The sequence below is a fragment of the Scomber scombrus genome, chromosome 7 (genome assembly GCF_963691925.1).
Source record: "Scomber scombrus chromosome 7, fScoSco1.1, whole genome shotgun sequence".
Lineage (NCBI taxonomy): Eukaryota > Metazoa > Chordata > Actinopteri > Scombriformes > Scombridae > Scomber > Scomber scombrus.
In genome coordinates this window covers 5,949,334-5,967,041 of record NC_084976.1, presented here as the reverse complement: position 1 = coordinate 5,967,041, position 17,708 = coordinate 5,949,334, and the positions used below count along the sequence as shown (strand labels likewise).

The window sequence follows — 17,708 nt, the reverse complement described above, 5'->3', positions numbered from 1 at the left end:
TATTTGTACCTTCCTTCATTAGTAAAGTCAGCAGTGTCCTCACATGTCTTCTATTTGTTTTTAGGAGAGCGGCCACTCTGCTGACAGCTCGCCAGGGCATGATGTCAGCGCGCGGCGACTTCCTGAACTACGCCTTATCGCTGATGCGCTCCCACAACGACGAGCATTCCGACGTGCTGCCCGTGCTGGACGTGTGCTCGCTGAAACACGTGGCCTACGTTTTCCAGGCTCTCATCTACTGGATCAAGGCCATGAACCAGCAGACTACTCTGGATACCCCACAGATGGACAGAAAGAGGTAAACGGGAGAAAACAAGGGCAACTTTTAATGGTTATGGGTCTTGGTGACTGGAAAACTGAATTGCGTTCATAGAATTGCACATGATTGCTATTGGAACAAACGGCAAGAATGATAAATACCAGGGCAGTTGATTAGTTGTTGTTGAAAATGTGAAAAACTTGCATGACTACACGTACCTCTGTTTTAAACTCGTTCTCCATTTGACTTTTATTTGTAGGAATCGAGAGATTTTGGAACTGGGTTTGGACAATGAGGATTCTGAGCATGAGAACGATGAGGATACCAATCAAAGTAAGTCAGATAACTCATGCATATAATATTAGACAGCGAATCAGTCAAAAAGGATACATTAAAATGCTCGGTCATTATAATGTCGGTGCTTAACACGGTTTTTTCTATCTCACATCAGGTTCAACTCTACAGGACAAGGATGAGGACGCGGTTCCAGCTGAGACGGGTCAGAACCACCCCTTCTTTCGCCGTTCTGACTCCATGACCTTCCTGGGCTGCATCCCACCCAACCCCTTCGACGTCCCGTTGGCTGAGGCCATTCCACTAGCAGACCAGCCCCACCTCCTGCAGGTCAGAATCACCGCTCAGTCTCCAAGAGAAAGATATTCTATAACAGCCAATCAGTCTTTGTGCTTTGTGGCCTCAACTCTTTATCCTGCTTCCTCTCTTCCAGCCTAATGCCAGGAAAGAGGATCTGTTCGGTCGCCCCTCTCAGGGTTTGTACTCCTCCTCTTACATGGCAACAAAAGGCCTGGCCGAGGCAAGCATGGACAGGAACTGCCTGGAGGTAAACATGGGCTCCTCTCTACCCTCCCCCTCTCAGGTATACCACCCCTCTTCACTGGACAAACACGATGGCAGCTGTGTCCTAATATCCACTAATTATAACGAACACCTTTGGAATCTTGAATTAACGCCACACTTTTTAAATAGAAATCTGTGAAAGCTATCCAGGATTCATTATTTCCTGTTCATTATTTCCACTGCTCTGTAGAAGCATTGGAAATAATGGATAGGAGAAAAAAAAGAAAAGGATCTTAATGGACCGTGTTTTTGCTTAGTCACATATGTGGATATTAGAACATAGCCTGTGTTCTGTGTCCCATTTCCACATTTTCCATTCTTTCATTATCACACTGTCATCATCTCAAGATATAAATCTGTTCATTTTACTTAAAAACTACTTTGAACTCCCCCCAACCACACACACACACACACACACACACACAACAGATCCTGCCCACTAAGATGTCTTACTCAGCCAACCTGAAGAATGTGATGAGTATGGAAACTGGCCAGCGGAGCACTGAGAATCAGTCACTGGCAGAGCAGGAGATGGAGGCCTCAAAACCAGGCCCCTCCCCCCACGACCTCGCTGCCCAGCTGAAGAGCAGCTTACTGGCTGAGATCGGCCTTACCGAGAGCGACGGACCTCCTCTCCCATCATTCAGGTACCAAACCACCAGTTTTTGCCTCACACTGACACACACACGTTAGTGGACATGTATTATTAATTATAGCCTATGCCTGAAGAAAGTCAAAAATGTTTTATTATGCTGTAATGTTGTTTTAATATGTTGATAAATTGTGGTCCCTTCTCCTTTCTATCCCCTCTCCAGACCTCACTGTAGTTTCATGGGGATGATGATCTCACATGACATGCTGCTTGGCCGCTGGCGTCTGTCACTAGAGCTCTTCGGTCGCGTCTTCATGGAGGATGTCGGAGCTGAGCCTGGATCAGTACGTTTTTCTCTCAGCATTTATCAAAACCAAGATGCAGTCTCTACATAACTCCTCCTTATATTCTTAAATGATTGTTTTAATTTCTAAACTGACATATCACCTTTTATTAATTAATTTTTGAATTCCATATAATATACATGGAAGTTTATGAGTATATGAATGTCTTTGGCAAAGTGTTTCCAAACATTTGCCTGAATTTACATGCACATCAGCAGAAACTGAGCAATATGGGCAATGATGGCCTCGTTCTTGTTCCAGTTTTTGCTTGTTTTCCCATGTCTGCCAACCCCTCACCAAAGATTTATTTTCTTGGACTCTCCAAGACTGGCAAAACAAAAAAAGCCAGCTCAAAGTTGGATAGAGCTGCAGAAACAAACCTCTTTCACATTACAAGGACTCTTTTGTTTCAGTGGTATTTTTGGGCTGATGGCTCATAATGATTTGTGTCTCTGTCGTTTTATCCCAGATCCTCACTGAGCTGGGCGGCTTCGAGGTGAAAGAATCCAAGTTCCGTCGGGAAATGGAGAAGCTGAGGAACCTGCAGTCCCGCGACCTGGCTCTGGAGGTGGACCGGGATCGAGACCAGCTAATACAGCAGACCATGCGTCAGCTAAACACGCACTTTGGCAGGCGCTGCACAACCACACCAATGGCCGTGCACCGGGTGAAGGTCACCTTTAAAGATGAGCCAGGGGAAGGCAGCGGCGTGGCCCGCAGCTTCTACACGGCCATCGCCCTGGCCCTCCTGTCCAATGACAAGCTGCCCAACTTGGACTGCGTTCAGAGTGTCAGCAAGGGCATGCAGGCCAGCAGTACGTGTCATCACGATTACAATTCAAGTATGACAATACATAGAAACTATACCGTATTATGGAACTTTATTTCATTATTGCATTCAGTGGTACTTTTGTGATGCTGGAAACAGTTACCACATGAGTGAAACACTTTATTACATAAAAACAAACGACACTTCAAAGTGAACTCGTTCTATCCGGTGTTTTTGTGTCTGTGTGTAGATCTGATGCAGCGTTTGAGGAACAGAGACCGAGAAAGAGAGAGGAGAAGTGGAGGGCTTCGAGCCGGCTCTCGGAGAGACCGAGACAGGTAAATTCCAGCTAAATAATATCCCTTTTTAAAATAAACAAAAACCTCTGTGTCACTTAAGATTGACACTGTTGCTAACCTCTGTGTGGCGTGTGTGTGTGTGTGTGTTACAGAGACTCAAGGAGGCAACTGTCCATTGACACCAGGCCTTTTAGACCTTCGTCAGAGGGCAACCCCAGTGACGAGCCCGATCCCTTGCCTGCACACAGACAAGCCCTGGGGGAAAGGCTCTACCCACGAGTTCATGCAATGCAGCCGGTAATAAAAGTGCATCTGTTAAAAATCTGTTACTACCTGAACACATTTTCTTGACTGTTAATGACCAGAGTTGGAAGAAATCGGGTTCCGTCAGGCCTCATACATTTTCTAATGAGTGGAAACACACTTGGATTAGTTATAAATATTTATAAGCAGTAAATGTAGTTAATCATCAACAGGCATCAGTGTTGAGTCTCTGTTATAATCCTGAAGATTTCAGTCCAGGTGGATTTGGCTGCACCCGAGGTCACTGTGGTATCAACAAGTGTGATTTAAAACAACAGCAAACATCTGTTGAGCAGCTACATTGACAGGAACACAACAGAAGAGCCACAGATGTATTTTTTTTATAATGCAACCAAACAAACGTATGTAGTTTGAAAAAGAAGTCGGTCAATTATAATAACAGCTGCAATCTGATGTAATGTTGCACACAGGGCAATTCATTTTCCACACAACAGCAGGCCACAGTAAAGCTCCTCATCTAACAGTCACTGTGGCTGCTTCTTGTTCCGTTACACACTTTGAAAAACTGGAAATGATCTGTTGAGAAAAAAAAGCAGAATATGAGTGCTATCTTTAAATGTAGACACATTTTTGATACCTCTACCAATATTATATAGAGTGAATGGCTATTGTTGGAAAAATGCTCACCACAAATAGTCAAAAAATAAGTTTAATTTCAAGGAAAATTTTAATAATGATAACTTCTAAATGTCTTTCTAGAACAGTTGATAGGCCTGAGTGATTTTATACGCTTCCTTGCCTGCACTCTGACCAACTGTGTGTTTTTCTACTCAGGCGTTTGCCAGTAAAATCACAGGCATGTTGCTGGAGCTGTCCCCTGCTCAGCTGCTGCTGCTGCTGGCCAGTGAGGATTCTCTCAGAGCCAGAGTGGAGGAGGCCATGGAGCTGCTCATTGCACACGGAAGGTAAAAATGACCTGATCACTAACACAGCCACACATGCTAAAAAACAGTGACCATCATCTGCTCTTTTCACTGTAACGAAACGCAGATTATTCTAGATTCTGTTTACCAAAAGTTTTAAGATCAAGTTTTTAGTCCAGTTATAAGTCTATTGCACTAAGATCATCTTTGCCTTAAGATGCTTTTGAGAAACAGGGTCAGTATTTTTCCCACACTGCAGTTTGTCAAGCTAACTCTGGTGTTTCTTTTCTTCTTCAGGGAAAATGGTGCTGACAGTATATTGGACTTGGGTCTCTTGGAGGCTCCGGAAAAAGCACAAGTAAGTTCAAAATCTCTTTTTTCTTTTCTTTCTTTTCCCATATGGAGTTCTTCATTTCAGGCATTATCCTGTAAATTAAGATTTCAAATAAATTGATACTGACTTTAAACTGACCCATTTTTCCACACTTAACACAGTCCTCTGTTCTTCCCCCTGTTTTGTGGCTCTAGCAACAGGAGAACCGTAAGCGTCACGGGTCAACCCGCAGCGTGGTGGACATGGAGTTGGACGACCCAGATGACGGGGACGACAACGCCCCTCTCTTCTACCAGCCGGGCAAACGAGGCTTTTACTCCCCTCGACCCGGCAAGAACACGGAGGCCAGACTCAACTGCTTCCGCAACATTGGAAGGTAATGAATCCAACAAGAAGACTGTATTCAGTTAATTTGGTCAAACGGAAGCTTGATTTGATCAAAATCTTCAAAAGAGGACACGGTCATGTTGTGTTCACACTAAACATGAAGTGAATTTTTGCCTTGTTACTTTTGCGAATACTTCTGTAAAAAAAAATGTGCTTCAAGTTTAGTTTGAGCACACAATTAGAGAAACTGAATAACATCAAAATGAATATGTTACTGTTTTCCAGAATACTGGGGTTGTGTCTGCTGCAGAATGAACTCTGTCCAATCACGTTGAACAGACATGTCATTAAGGTGCTGCTTGGGAGGAAGGTGAGAAATGTTTTTAGAATCATTTTGCTACTTCCGTAAGATCATGATACATGATGTTCCCTTTTCACTATGAACTTGCTAAATGTACTAACACTCTTGTTTGTCACTAGGTGAACTGGCATGACTTTGCCTTCTTTGACCCAGTCATGTATGAGAGCCTGCGGCAGCTTATCCGCCACTCACAGGCTGGTGAAGCAGAGGCAGTATTTGCTGCCATGGACCTGGCCTTTGCCATTGACCTCTGCAAAGAGGAAGGGGCTGGACAGGTAATAGCTTACACTGTCATTGTGTCAACATATGTAGGTTTTTTTTCACTGAATGTCAACAAATTCAGGCTCAGCAAGTGTTCAGACTAAAAATAGACAAAAAAAATTCACAATATTAAAACAAAACACAAGGCTGTAGGTACTAATGAGAAGCTAGCAGCAATATATTTAAAGGCGGAATGTGTTGTGTACTGCTGAAAAGATCATTTAGAAAAAGTGATTGGCCCGTTTTTTGGTTTCAGTCAAATACATTATGCATTATGTACAATACATTATTGCTTGAGATTCTGCTTTTAAAATCAGAATCTGAATACTTTCAATAGAAAGATTTATGATGAAAATGTACTCTGGCATATCTGTTTATGCAGTTTGTTGACACTGTGTTCTTCTTGGTTCAGGTGGAGCTTCTGTCTGGTGGGGTCAACATGCCAGTAACTCCCCTCAACGTGTACGAGTATGTGAGGAAGTACGCAGAGCACAGAATGCTGGTGGTGGCCGAGCAGCCTCTCCATGTGAGTTTACTCTTTTGGCTGTGAATGCTCAGATATTCTACCAAAATGGACACTCTAAGTGTGTCCATTTTTTGAAACACAAATATTACCAAAGTCTGTCTTTACATTAATTATGACCTGTGTTTGTGTGTCCTTTCAAGGCGATGAGGAAGGGTTTGCTGGATGTTCTTCCTAAGAACGCTCTGGAGGACCTGACCGCTGAGGACTTCAGACTGCTGGTCAACGGCTGCGGAGAAGTCAACGTCCAGATGCTCATTAGCTTTACCTCCTTCAATGATGAGTCTGGTAAGACTACTATGTCAACATCCATCATCCTGTCATATCTCTGTTTCCTGCATTTACTATTAGTCACGAAAGAATTACTGTTGTACATTTTTGCGTTAATATACTAAGCAGAGGCTTGTTCTTCGTCCAACAGGGGAGAATGCTGATAAACTGCTGCAGTTTAAACGCTGGTTTTGGTCCATAGTCGAGAAGATGAGCATGACTGAGAGGCAAGACCTGGTAAGTCTGTGTTCCATCATAATTAACCTTCAAAAGCCTTTTAAAACATGCATAGCCTTCTTCCTATGCTGAGAAACAATCTCCATGAGTTTAGCACATCAGTCATTTAATCTCTCTATAAAACTGTTTAAAACAATAAAAATGTCTCATACAACTCACCAATTGTATAAAATGTCTTGTTTTACAGTAAGGCACTTCTGTCTTTTTATGTCCCATAAATCTTGCAGTAAATTGGTTTCTGCCAGGTGCTTGTCTTTTTTTTTTTTAAGCCCTACTTGTAAAAGTGCAGGGTCATAACTACCTTACTCAAGGCAATGCTTTGTCAGTCCAAACCACTTAGTCTAGTTCAGTGGCTTTTAGGGACTCCTAACCTTTATTTAGTCCGGCCATGTTATGCAGACATGTTGTTGCACAACCATCTTACACGTGACCTGTACTACACTCTGTCATGGCTACATCTGTTGAAGCTGAATATTCAAACTGTAAATGAGGAATACAGAAGCAGTTTAGTGTTTGCCAGTTAAGTTTCAGTTCTCTGTTTCATTTCTCTCTCTCTCCTTTTCGTTCGTCTCTCATTTGCCCTCGTTTCACATACAGCAAATGTTTCACAATGCTAAACAACAGAAATAAAGATTATGTGAAACTATTTCTGTGGTCTCAACATCATTTTAATGTACTGTAAGTGTTAGTAAAACACATTTCAAGCAGATTACAATGTTCAAATGAAGCATTTCTGTTCTCATGAAGGGAACAACTAAAGTGGCAGTATTGCTTTTAGTCTGTAGTTATTTGTCATAACTGGCACTTGTGAACTACACCAAACGTATTAAGTAATATGCGTCTCATTCAAAGCCTCTCTCACTCTCTTGTTGCCCACACGAGGATTTAAACATTATGAATGTTTTGTAGAATTTGAAAACAGTTGTAACTAATGTGACTGATTATTTTCTGTGTCTTCAGGTGTACTTCTGGACTTCAAGCCCATCTCTGCCAGCGAGCGAGGAGGGCTTTCAGCCAATGCCCTCCATCACCATCCGGCCTCCAGATGACCAGCACCTCCCCACAGCCAACACCTGCATCTCACGTCTCTACGTGCCACTCTATTCTTCAAAACAGATACTCAAACAGAAACTCCTGCTAGCCATTAAGACCAAGAATTTTGGTTTTGTGTAGAGGTTCGACAGAAGAGTTTAAAAAAGGAAAAAAAAGAAAACATGTTTACTGTTGTGTAATATTTACCTAGCTCCATTTTTGTAGATTTATTTTTTGTCTATACAATTTTATGAAATTCGACATACTGTCGCTATCTCCCCAGGCGGTAATATTTGTTTGTGTTGTGAACACAAACAGCTTGTTATTTTTATTTCAATTTTTATTGTTTTTTTCTTTTTTTTTCTTTTGTGTTAATGAAGAAGAGGTATACAGTCCAGAACATTCCTGCATTGGCACTGTAAAATGTAAAGCCCACAGCTCCGCTCTATTGGCTTCAACCTTTGCTTCCCAGGAATTTGGTCTGACAGAAAGCTGTCTGCCGAAACCCAGCCAAAGATGACAGCAGTAGAAGTATTTAAAAGAAGAAAAGAAGACACACTGTGATTATCATTTTTTTTTTCCTTCCCTAGAAAAGTACTATCACTGACAGTTCACTGCTGCCTTTGTGGAAAGTCCTTTTTTTCTTGTACAGGGGGAGTAGGGAATTTCAAAATAAACTTGGATGCAAATAAGTTGTCCAGTCTTGATTTTCTTCAGTGCTTCAGGAGTATTAGGAATACATACTGCTTAAATTACACTCCATGATGGGAATAACATGAATCTCACTGCACAGCTTCATATCCTGTCGTCACCATTACTTAGCACACTGTTGTACCAAAACATAAGACTTCCCAGAATGGAAATGGAGGTGACCTTGAAGGCTGGAAATAAAACAGTGGTGTAACAAGATCAAACTTCATCTGAAAAACCACACCAGTTTAAATGTTAAAAAGCTAATCTCATGCTACACATCTGATATGATTTATCTGGAAGACTATATTGGATTACTGGATAAAACTTGTTAGTATCATGATGTATAATAGTGGATGTGTTTCACTCTTGCTATGGATTTGTAGAGTGAGGGAGTCTTTACAAGCATTACATACATGTTAAAAGAAAAAGCTTACAAAGTGTTACAAAATATGGCTATACAACATTAGAAAGTACAGACTAAAATAAAACTGCTTCAGGGTATTTGACAGAATTTGCCTAACTACATATGAAATAGGTCTGGCATATTTTTTTGAACCAAGATTTTTTAACCAATCAGCATGAGAGAAGTCATAGCCCCGCCCATTTCATTGGAGCTGTCACTGGCCGTTTTTGATGCCTTCAAATGACTTCGTTGAAAAAGGGAATTCAGAGTGCTCAGTTGATTAGACTATGAAGGTCAGACTTTATGGGACACTCGTAAAGTCGGAATGTGTTATTTATGGTCTTGTCATCAACAAATGGCAATAATTCAAATACTGGTAAATTGAAATAAAAAGTGCTTCTATGTTTATTAAACACCTAGTAAATATGCTCTCTTCAAATAAATAGTACGCATCAAAACAATTAGAGATGTTTTTCAGATTTATTTTATTATGAATCAGATTGCTGCAATCTGCATGTACACGTCTTACAACCCGGAAACTGTCATTTATTAGCCGCCCTGAAGGCATCACTCCTCCAGTGCAGACGGAGCCATATGAGGTGAACCTGCTCTCCTGGCGGCCACAGCAGATTCGTGGTGGCCAGCCGACGGTGGTATATTGTTCTACTATGGTAGTAGGTAGCTTACTGGCTAACTAGTGAACTTGGTTTGATACTACAGAGTTTACAAGATTTATATAGCTAGCTGGCTGTCCGGCTAGGCCGATGTTGCAGGCGGAGGAGGGGGTGAATTAATTTTTTTCCATCATGTCAAAGTCGTCCTGTTATTTTTAGCTAGCACTGCAGCTAATAGCGGCCATCAAAGCGTGACTAACCGGCCTGTTGTCTGACAAAACAATAGAGATGGATGCGTGGCAGGACGAGGCCTCCCAGCAGGTCAAGCTGCTTACTGCTCGTCTGAATGAGCTGTTGACTAAAGGCCTGGGGCTGCTGCGCTCCGAACTCGGCGTGGATTTGGGACTGAAGCCGGAGCTCATTCCGCCATGGGTGATCCTCTTAGCGGCATGTACTGGACTAGTGCTGTTGGTCGTCCTGTGGGCCTCCACCTGCCGGGCTCTCTTCAGGAAAACACCCTCCGTGAACCTGGTGGACGAAGATGTAGAAATAAAGCGAGTTGTCAGTAAACCTGTCAAGTCGGAGGAACCGAAGAAAAAGAAGAAGAAGGCAGAAAAGGCAAGTACTAGCTGAATTCTAGCTTTCCTCGCCGTTAGCAAGGCTAGCTGTCAAAGCTAACGCCCCAGTGACAGTTGAAGCCAGTTGCTAGTTTTCCGACCCGGCTATGCTGACTCGAGGTGCTTTTATACATATATATTGTAACACTGCTGGAAATTGTTATAAGCCGCTTCATTTTACACATGTTCTTTTTCTAGAAAGCTCAGCCTAATGGGAGAGCAGTGGCTGAACCGCAGGAAGACGCCATAGTGTCGGAGGAGATAGTGGTGCCACATCACCAGCCGCCCCCAGCAGAAGCTAAGGCTGACAAGGCATCAGAGGTAAATTGTGCTACACCTTTTTGTGATGGATGCGCCCTGCTTTGTGTTTCTAAATGGTTTGCACTTAAGTCACATTATTTTAGGGGGTCCTCTTCAAAGAAAAGCAGTTCAGGGAAAAACTCCAGGCTTTGTCACTGTCACCCTGCAATGATGCAGCCAGACCAGCTGTCAGTGTTAGGTTACACTTTTTGACTTGCAGATACAGCAAAATCCTAGAAGAAGACTCCTTGGCTCAAGACAGCGCAAGGTGGGGCATTTGATCTAACGCTACCCCCTGGATATCAGAAAACAACACAATCTGTGGCCCTAATGGCAGTAGAGTCAGAAGACGTAACAGTGCAGACACCAAAAGATGGAAATAGGGCTTACAGAAAGGGAATATAACAGATTTAGGGAGTCTTGACAGTGTGTGTAGTTGCACTTTATAAATAGACGTGAGTTGAGCAAGCTGATTTGATTGATTGCTGGTAGTTCAGTCAGCATGGGGGTCTCATGGTGATGAAATCGTGTGCTGGATAGCGCCATTCAAACGTTTCTTTAAGCTCAGTGTATCAATTAGACTTCTTTGGTTATAAACGGGTGCTGTCCTCTACCCTTTGCTTATTATCTCTTGTCTTCTAGGTGAAGAAGTCCAAGAAGAAGGCCAAACAGGCTGCAAAGGAGACAAAGGCCGTGACTGCAAATGGCAAAGAACCAGAAGAAGGTGAGAGATTATTAATAATACTGTAATTGAGTTGTTTTTATGTCAAAGTTCTGTCTGGGAGTGGAGTCCTGTTCTCATTGGTTTTTATTTATTGTGCCACCATTTTCAGTAACCACATCAATGCTTTTACTTAACTCTGCTTTATATCTGACTTATTGCGTTAGAATGGAGCTCGTTTCCTCAGCTAAATATATCAAGGGTGCATTTGAACAGTTTCTGCATCTACTCCTTCATCCCCTTGCCTAATCCATACCATATTTCCACACTAATCCCATAATGAACCCTTGTGGTATTTTGCAACTAATTCCACACTCAATGTTTCTATTCAGGCACATGGGAGACCAAGGTCAGCAACAAGGAGAAGCGTGAGCAACGCAAGAAGGACAAGAGCTCCAGTGATGGCTCAGTCAGTCCAGGAGGAGGGAACACACCTGTGAGCACTCCCTCAGAGCAGCCCAAGGCCTCTGCAACCACCCCAACTGCCAGCCAGAAGAAGAAGAAAGGTAGTTCTAGACTCCTGAAATTTTTTTTTTGTAATTTAGGTAGTGATTTGCTTCTTTGGCAAAGTTTTAAAACTGTGAGGAGAGAATGAGTTTTGAAGGGTTTTGTGTGCTTTTTTTCTTAGTGTATACATGAACACAAAGGTTGGACCCTCCTGACCATCTTTTGATAAACACCCTAATTTGGTATCTAGAGAGAGATCTCGTGTGTGGTTGGTCTCTAGTTGACAGTCTATAAATACAGGCATTAGGAGACTTTATTAGAGTCTCAAGTGAGTTTTCCCTGAAGTGCTTTAGTTGAAGTGTTTGTGTGAGTGTTCTTCACAAACAGCCTGATATGGATGCTGCACTTGGCATATATTAACCTTTTTCAATCCTTCCTTCTCAGGAGAATCAGCAAAAGTGAAGGCAGAGAAGGTTGAGGCTGTTGCAGCTCAAGGTAATTACCATCAGAAAACGCTCACCCATATATTGTTTGACACCCCCCACCACTGATCTCACATCTTTGCATACTGTTCAGTTAATCAAAAGTTCACACGCTTTAAGTGGGAACTCCATTATTAGATGTGTTGCCAACCTGATCTGTGTTAATTCTGGCTGAGTATCACATGTTTCTGTCTTGGTGTTAGTTAACAGCAGCGAGAAGGCCGCGGTGGCTGCTAGTGTGACTGATATGGCAGTCAAAGTTCCTTCTCTCAGCACCGCTCCGAAGGCAGGCCCCTGGACCACCAGCAGGGAGCAGCCAGCCTCACTGTGGAGGGCGGATATTGATGGTAAAAATGTCACAAGTATATACATACCCACATACATACCCACAGCTTAACTGCCTGGTTTTTGAGTTAGTGTTATTTCAAGCTTCATGGCATTTCATGAAGCAATTAATAATGCATGAAAACCTCTGCATCAGCTATATTAGAAACTATATTAGTGTGGCATTAATTGAATTCTCTGAATGCATTGCACCAAAATCAACAGTAATAAACTGAGACTTGGGCAGATGTGACTAATCCACAGTAAATATCATCTCTTAGTGACTGTTGTCATAACTCCCAGAAGTTACAAACCTTCTAGAAAAATACATTTGAAACATATCTATTTATAATTATGAAGTGTGGCGTAGTTAAATAAAAAAAGGGTAGGGAAAAGCATTTTTACCATATCTCGCATTGATGTTCAATTAAACCCTGAGTTTAGGTATCTGAAGTCTTAGAAGAGAAAATTTAGAAATGGTGTATCCCTATTTAAAGTTTGCTTAATTGTGTGGAAGAATAAAATAAGTTCAACAGTTCAAATTGGATTAAGAAAAGTGGTGCTTCACTCCTCTTTTCTCATTCATTGCTAACAAAAGAACCGTTTTTTAAAAATCAGCTTATTTTTAAATGTGAACTGCTAAGTAAATCACTGTTTAGAAATAATAGTTTTGCACAGTGTTAGGTTAGAGCTACAGAAAAGTCTCCTCAAGTTGAACATGTAGAGTAAACGGCTTGGATTTTTCCTGTTCCTACAGTGACTTACCAAAGGTCAATCAGATTTGATTGACATTGAGTCAGAAGCTATAAAATTACTGCTCTGATTAGAGGGGAAAAGATGTAATTACCCTTTAAATACAGAGCTAAAAATAACACTGGTCTGAATAATCAAGGAACGGTACAGCGGTTTTCTTAGCAATACAAAACCTAATCAGTCCCCATCATCTCACTTGACTGATTGATAATTGCTTTATTCATGTCGATCACTAGTTAATTGTGTTTGAATAATGTCTCAGCGTCTGTGGGATGTGTGTGTTTTAGAGTCTTGGACTGTGATTGACAAAGGGATGCAAGCAACCGATCTGAATCTGGTGTCCTTCACTAAACTGGGAGTTGGTGCTGTTGGTAAGTGTTCAGTCATTCAGGATTTAATGGGCGGAGGTGTAATTTGGCTCACACCACTAGATGGCGTTGTGTGGCTGCAGGCTGATTTACTGTCCCTTTTTCTCTGTAGAGCCCCAGCCTGTGGCTGACCTGCCCTGGCTCAGTCAGCCCAGAGTGGATGATGAGTGGTCTGGACTCAGTAAGGATGATACATTCACTTTCACCTGTCCACTTTATTTAACCTTTTTACTTAACCTCGTAGCCACTGCGATCCTTCTCTGCTCTAATCATTTTCTGCCTCTGTGTTTTTCAGACGGTGGTTCAGTCGACCCCGGCTCTGACTGGAACGCCCCCTCTGAAGCCTGGGGCAACTATGAAGAGCCCACCCCTCAGCCCGCTGTCCCTCAGGAGCAGCCTCTGCCTGAAACCCCTAAGGTCAACCTGCTGAGGGCCGTTGCTGTAAGTACACCTAGGAATGTGTGACAACTAAACATTAAACGGGGTAGCCAGGACTTTAAAAAAACAACAATCCAGTAATAGATAACTCCTCTGGGCTCAGGCCTCAGGACAGCTGTCCTGGTTCTTCCCCTGACTGTGGCCCTGCAGCTCAAGTGACTCACCACTTTAGATCAGATAGATAAAACACACACACACATAGTTATTGTTGTGGTTTAGTTCTTTCATTTCAGACTGAATAGACATTTTTCATAGCAGATAGCTTGATTTGTAGTTACATGAAATAAAGCAGCAATTTATGACACAGTACTAACATAAATTTAGGCCTAGTTGGCTTCTATTGCTGTCTGCCAATGTGTCTTTTTTTGATATTGCCACCAGGAGGCGCCAAAGAAATAGCTTTTAAACACCACACTATATACTTATTCTGTAAAACCCAACTCTCCTTTTATACCATTTGAAGCTTAGTTTCCAGAGTTCTCAGTCAGAATTAAACAGTATTACTGGAAATGGTTACATTTGATATAGCAGCTGCTCTGTCTTTGAGTCTGTCACTGTTTTGTCTCTCGAGTAACATTTTATCTGTTTCTCAGGACGATGATGAGGATGAGAAGGACAAGGGAGAGACTGTTGCTGATGGAGCAGCTAAAACTAAAAAGAAGAAAAAGAAGAAGAAGAAGGCTGCCGAGGAGGGAGCAGGAGCACAGGTAACACGGAGTGCAGAAATAGATGCAGTTATTAGTAGATGTTTTTCTGTGTTTGACATTCAGGAAGTTTTTAAAAAAATTTTATTACAGAAGTTCACCTCATTCACATTTCATTTTCTGACATTTCTAAAGTTTACCTCAAAGTCTCTTGTCAGCTTGATGTAAACTCAGCTCGTGTCCTTGTTTCCTGTGCAGGGCGAGGAGCCAGAGAAGGAGGCGGCACCTGCAGCCCCGGCGAAGAAGCAGCCAGCACCTGTTCAGGAGAACACTGCTGCCGTCCAGCCTGTTAAAGCAGCTGCTGCCGAGGTCAGTGTAGAGTAGATATTCATCCATGACGCTCAATATCTGTAGAGCGCTTAAACTGATCTTTAATGTTAGATTTTTAGTTTAGATCTTCCTCTTATTTTAAGTTAGAATATTGCAGAAAGCCTAGGTCAGTGGTGCTTATATGTGACACTATATTACTCTTCCTGTTCAGTCATGTTAGAAGCATAGAAACATAACTTTCCCTTGTGCAGATGATGTAGGGCTTTTTCTTTCTTTCCTTGCTAATGTGATGAACTGTTTCCTTTCCTTTTTGTTAAGGCGAGAGTGGAGCGACCAGTGAAGGACAACATATCCCAGAAACCCCCTGTCACACAAGTGCCACAGAAGCCAACTGATGGAGAACCCACTGCCAAGCAGAACAACCTTCCTGCTCCAACACAACAAAGTAAGAAGTACAAAGAGAACTCTCATTCTTTACAATGAGCAATTAAGCTTTAGGGGATATTTCTTACGTTGTGAGAACATCTTTCTACATCAGCCGTCTTTAACAATGTCACTTGTTACAATGTTGATAGTCAGCTTAATATTATGACATTCCAACAGCTTTCTTTCTTCAGAGTTTCTCCCAGTGTATTCAAACCTGCCGTATCTTATGTATTCAGCCACTAGTTCAGCTACAATCAACACAGGTGACTGTAAAAGCTCTGTGTTTCCAGCACATACACACACACACAGTCTTACAGCAGCTCCACATGGCTGCTTATTTTGCTCTCATTTCTTCTTCCTCGTCACCTATATTTGCCGTCCATGTGACAGTCACCAGTGTGTTCAGTGGCTCCATAAAGAGGCAGAGGGTAGTGGTGAGCAAAAGTAGCTGAATCTATTCTGAGCGGTTCTTTTTAGGGTGGGGGGAGTATGGATACACCATCAGTGTATCAGGACTTGAATACATGTTTTTTATAGAGTGCCAAAACTACTATCCCCACCATTCAAAGGTAGTAGGACTTTTTTCTAGCTGTTTATAATGTTTAAAAACTTTATTATTTATTCTATTTAATTTCTTTAGTTGTTAAAAACATAATTTCAAGTGTACATTGTTAGATTCTTTGCAAGACTCTGCTATAGCTTTTTAAAACGTGTTGAATAAATGATTTATTTATAACACATTATGTAGTCATATTGTCAAATTTCCAGTCATCTTTTAGCACTGACTTCCTGTTGGACCTTGTGAAATCTGTTATAGCTTTTTTAAATTCTCAGTTGAGTGATTGTGAATTAGGCCCACAGGACTAGCAGTAGTTTAACAGGATGTCCAATCATCTGAGCCAGCACAGCACCTGCTCTTAAGTCATCCCCACCACCTTCACATTAACATTGTAATCATTAAATCTGCCAAAAGGATGTGTGACCCCTCCTGACATGGTCAGCAGTTGTAAAAACTTGCAAACTACTTAAAGAAGCAGAGAACCACATGTTTAGAGTCATGTGAGTAATCTCCCTCTCCCTTTCTCTCTCTCTCTCTCTCTTTTGTTTTTTCCCCTCCACAGAAAAACCTGAGGAGAACCAAGCGCCCAAGCCAGCAAAGAAGAAGAAGGCAAGGAGAGAGACATGAGACACGAGTCCACTACTGCAGACCTCTGTATGCAAAAGACTTCATATCCTGTTTATGCAACACCTTTTATGAGAAGGACTTTGAACTAAGGTCTACACGACGGACTTCACCTTAATAAAAGAAACCTGGAAAACTAAACCAACTTCTAAAGCAGGTTGAGTGTCAGCCGACGGATCATTGAAAACTGAACCTAGATGCAGTGCAATCTAATGCGGTGTTAATGATTTTTAAGTATGCATTTGATACTCTTGATTCTGTCTTCTAATTCCACTGAATCAAATAACTGATTGAAGGAGCATTATTGTAGTCATTAGAAACGTAGAAAATACTGATCATGTTTAGAAAAAAAAATTTGATGTTGTGGTGGCTAACGACTGAAGTTTACTGTATAGAGAATGAAAAAAAGGGTCAACGTGCGTCAGGTCACCCCGACACTGGCGCCGTGATGTTGACCTGGCCTTTGCTTTGCAGTCTTTTTTTTTTGCTCTAACATTCGTGGGCCTTGATGGTACAGTGAGCGCTGCTGGGAGAGAAAAGAGCGGAGAGATCAAATGTTTATCTCAACAGCAGCGAGCGTCAACGTCAGCAGTTTCAGCTTCGACAGGGTGTAAACATTTGTGACCTAAAGGAGACATGAGCATCACAGGATGCAGAAAAGGGAATCATGTCTGCTCTGTATCGTTCTCTTTTCTTTTTGACGCCGAACATTTTCAGCTGATTGGAGTCCATCTGGTTTTGTCCCCATGTCTGATGTTGTACTGCGGTGTGTCGAGACGACTTGTTTCCTTGCTGTTTTTACTATCTGTGACTGCTTTTTGTGGCCGGAGCATTGTGGGAGAGCCTCTTGATCATAGATGTACCATTGCAGTGTGTCATCAACCTCGTCATGATTTTCCACCTGTGGTTGATTCAAAAGTCTTCAGAACCTTTTGTAAAACCTGTTTGTAATAAAAGAAAAGTTAAAGCCATATGTAAAAAGACTAAATAAAGGCCAGTTTTTCTATATTCAGGCTTCTTTTGCAAGGATTTTTTTTTTTTTTTTTTAAATGTCACTAACCCACCACTGCCTGAAGATTAATGATGCTCTAATGTGCTTTATTTTAACCATCAGTATAAACAAGCTTTTCATGGCAGCTGCCCCTAAGGAAATGAAAAAGAACAAAGATCCAGCCAATAATATAATTCATAGTTTGACTAAAGGAGATTGATTATGTAAACAGTGCAGTGGGACTGTAATTTCTGGACTCAAAGTGTTTAATTTGAGCCTCCTCTCTGTAACTTTCTGGATATTACGTGTTACATCATCGGA

The 17,708-nt window shown here is 41.8% G+C and overlaps 2 protein-coding genes across 4 annotated transcripts in view; both read left to right on the top strand.

The window, feature by feature from the left end:
- Window positions 1-8,339, top strand: part of ubr5 (ubiquitin protein ligase E3 component n-recognin 5) — a 32,556-nt gene extending 24,217 nt beyond the window's left edge. For 2 of the 3 annotated variants that reach the window (XM_062423414.1, XM_062423413.1), the window contains exons 41-58: window positions 65-298; window positions 519-592; window positions 711-883; window positions 987-1,136; window positions 1,547-1,764; window positions 1,933-2,053; window positions 2,523-2,868; window positions 3,073-3,160; window positions 3,274-3,418; window positions 4,220-4,350; window positions 4,606-4,666; window positions 4,837-5,018; window positions 5,255-5,339; window positions 5,450-5,605; window positions 6,004-6,117; window positions 6,258-6,402; window positions 6,536-6,621; window positions 7,582-8,339. In XM_062423414.1, the coding sequence (XP_062279398.1) occupies window positions 65-298; window positions 519-592; window positions 711-883; window positions 987-1,136; window positions 1,547-1,764; window positions 1,933-2,053; window positions 2,523-2,868; window positions 3,073-3,160; window positions 3,274-3,418; window positions 4,220-4,350; window positions 4,606-4,666; window positions 4,837-5,018; window positions 5,255-5,339; window positions 5,450-5,605; window positions 6,004-6,117; window positions 6,258-6,402; window positions 6,536-6,621; window positions 7,582-7,794 (2,722 nt within the window). In that variant the 3' untranslated portion in view covers window positions 7,795-8,339. Of the gene's footprint in view, window positions 1-64; window positions 299-518; window positions 593-710; window positions 884-986; window positions 1,137-1,546; window positions 1,765-1,932; window positions 2,054-2,522; window positions 2,896-3,072; window positions 3,161-3,273; window positions 3,419-4,219; window positions 4,351-4,605; window positions 4,667-4,836; window positions 5,019-5,254; window positions 5,340-5,449; window positions 5,606-6,003; window positions 6,118-6,257; window positions 6,403-6,535; window positions 6,622-7,581 lie in introns of all 3 variants that reach the window. The other variant, XM_062423412.1, reaches the window with a different exon arrangement.
- A 1,005-nt stretch (window positions 8,340-9,344) lies between these two features.
- Window positions 9,345-17,408, top strand: LOC133984132 (protein LYRIC-like). The gene is made up of 13 exons (XM_062423410.1): window positions 9,345-9,981; window positions 10,179-10,301; window positions 10,923-11,004; window positions 11,334-11,507; window positions 11,893-11,943; window positions 12,134-12,277; window positions 13,295-13,378; window positions 13,488-13,556; window positions 13,671-13,816; window positions 14,407-14,520; window positions 14,716-14,826; window positions 15,106-15,232; window positions 16,335-17,408. Exons 1-13 carry the CDS (start codon window positions 9,652-9,654, stop codon window positions 16,397-16,399), a joined length of 1,620 nt encoding a protein of 539 aa, XP_062279394.1. The 5' UTR covers window positions 9,345-9,651; the 3' UTR covers window positions 16,400-17,408.
- The last annotated feature ends 300 nt before the right edge of the window (window positions 17,409-17,708 follow it).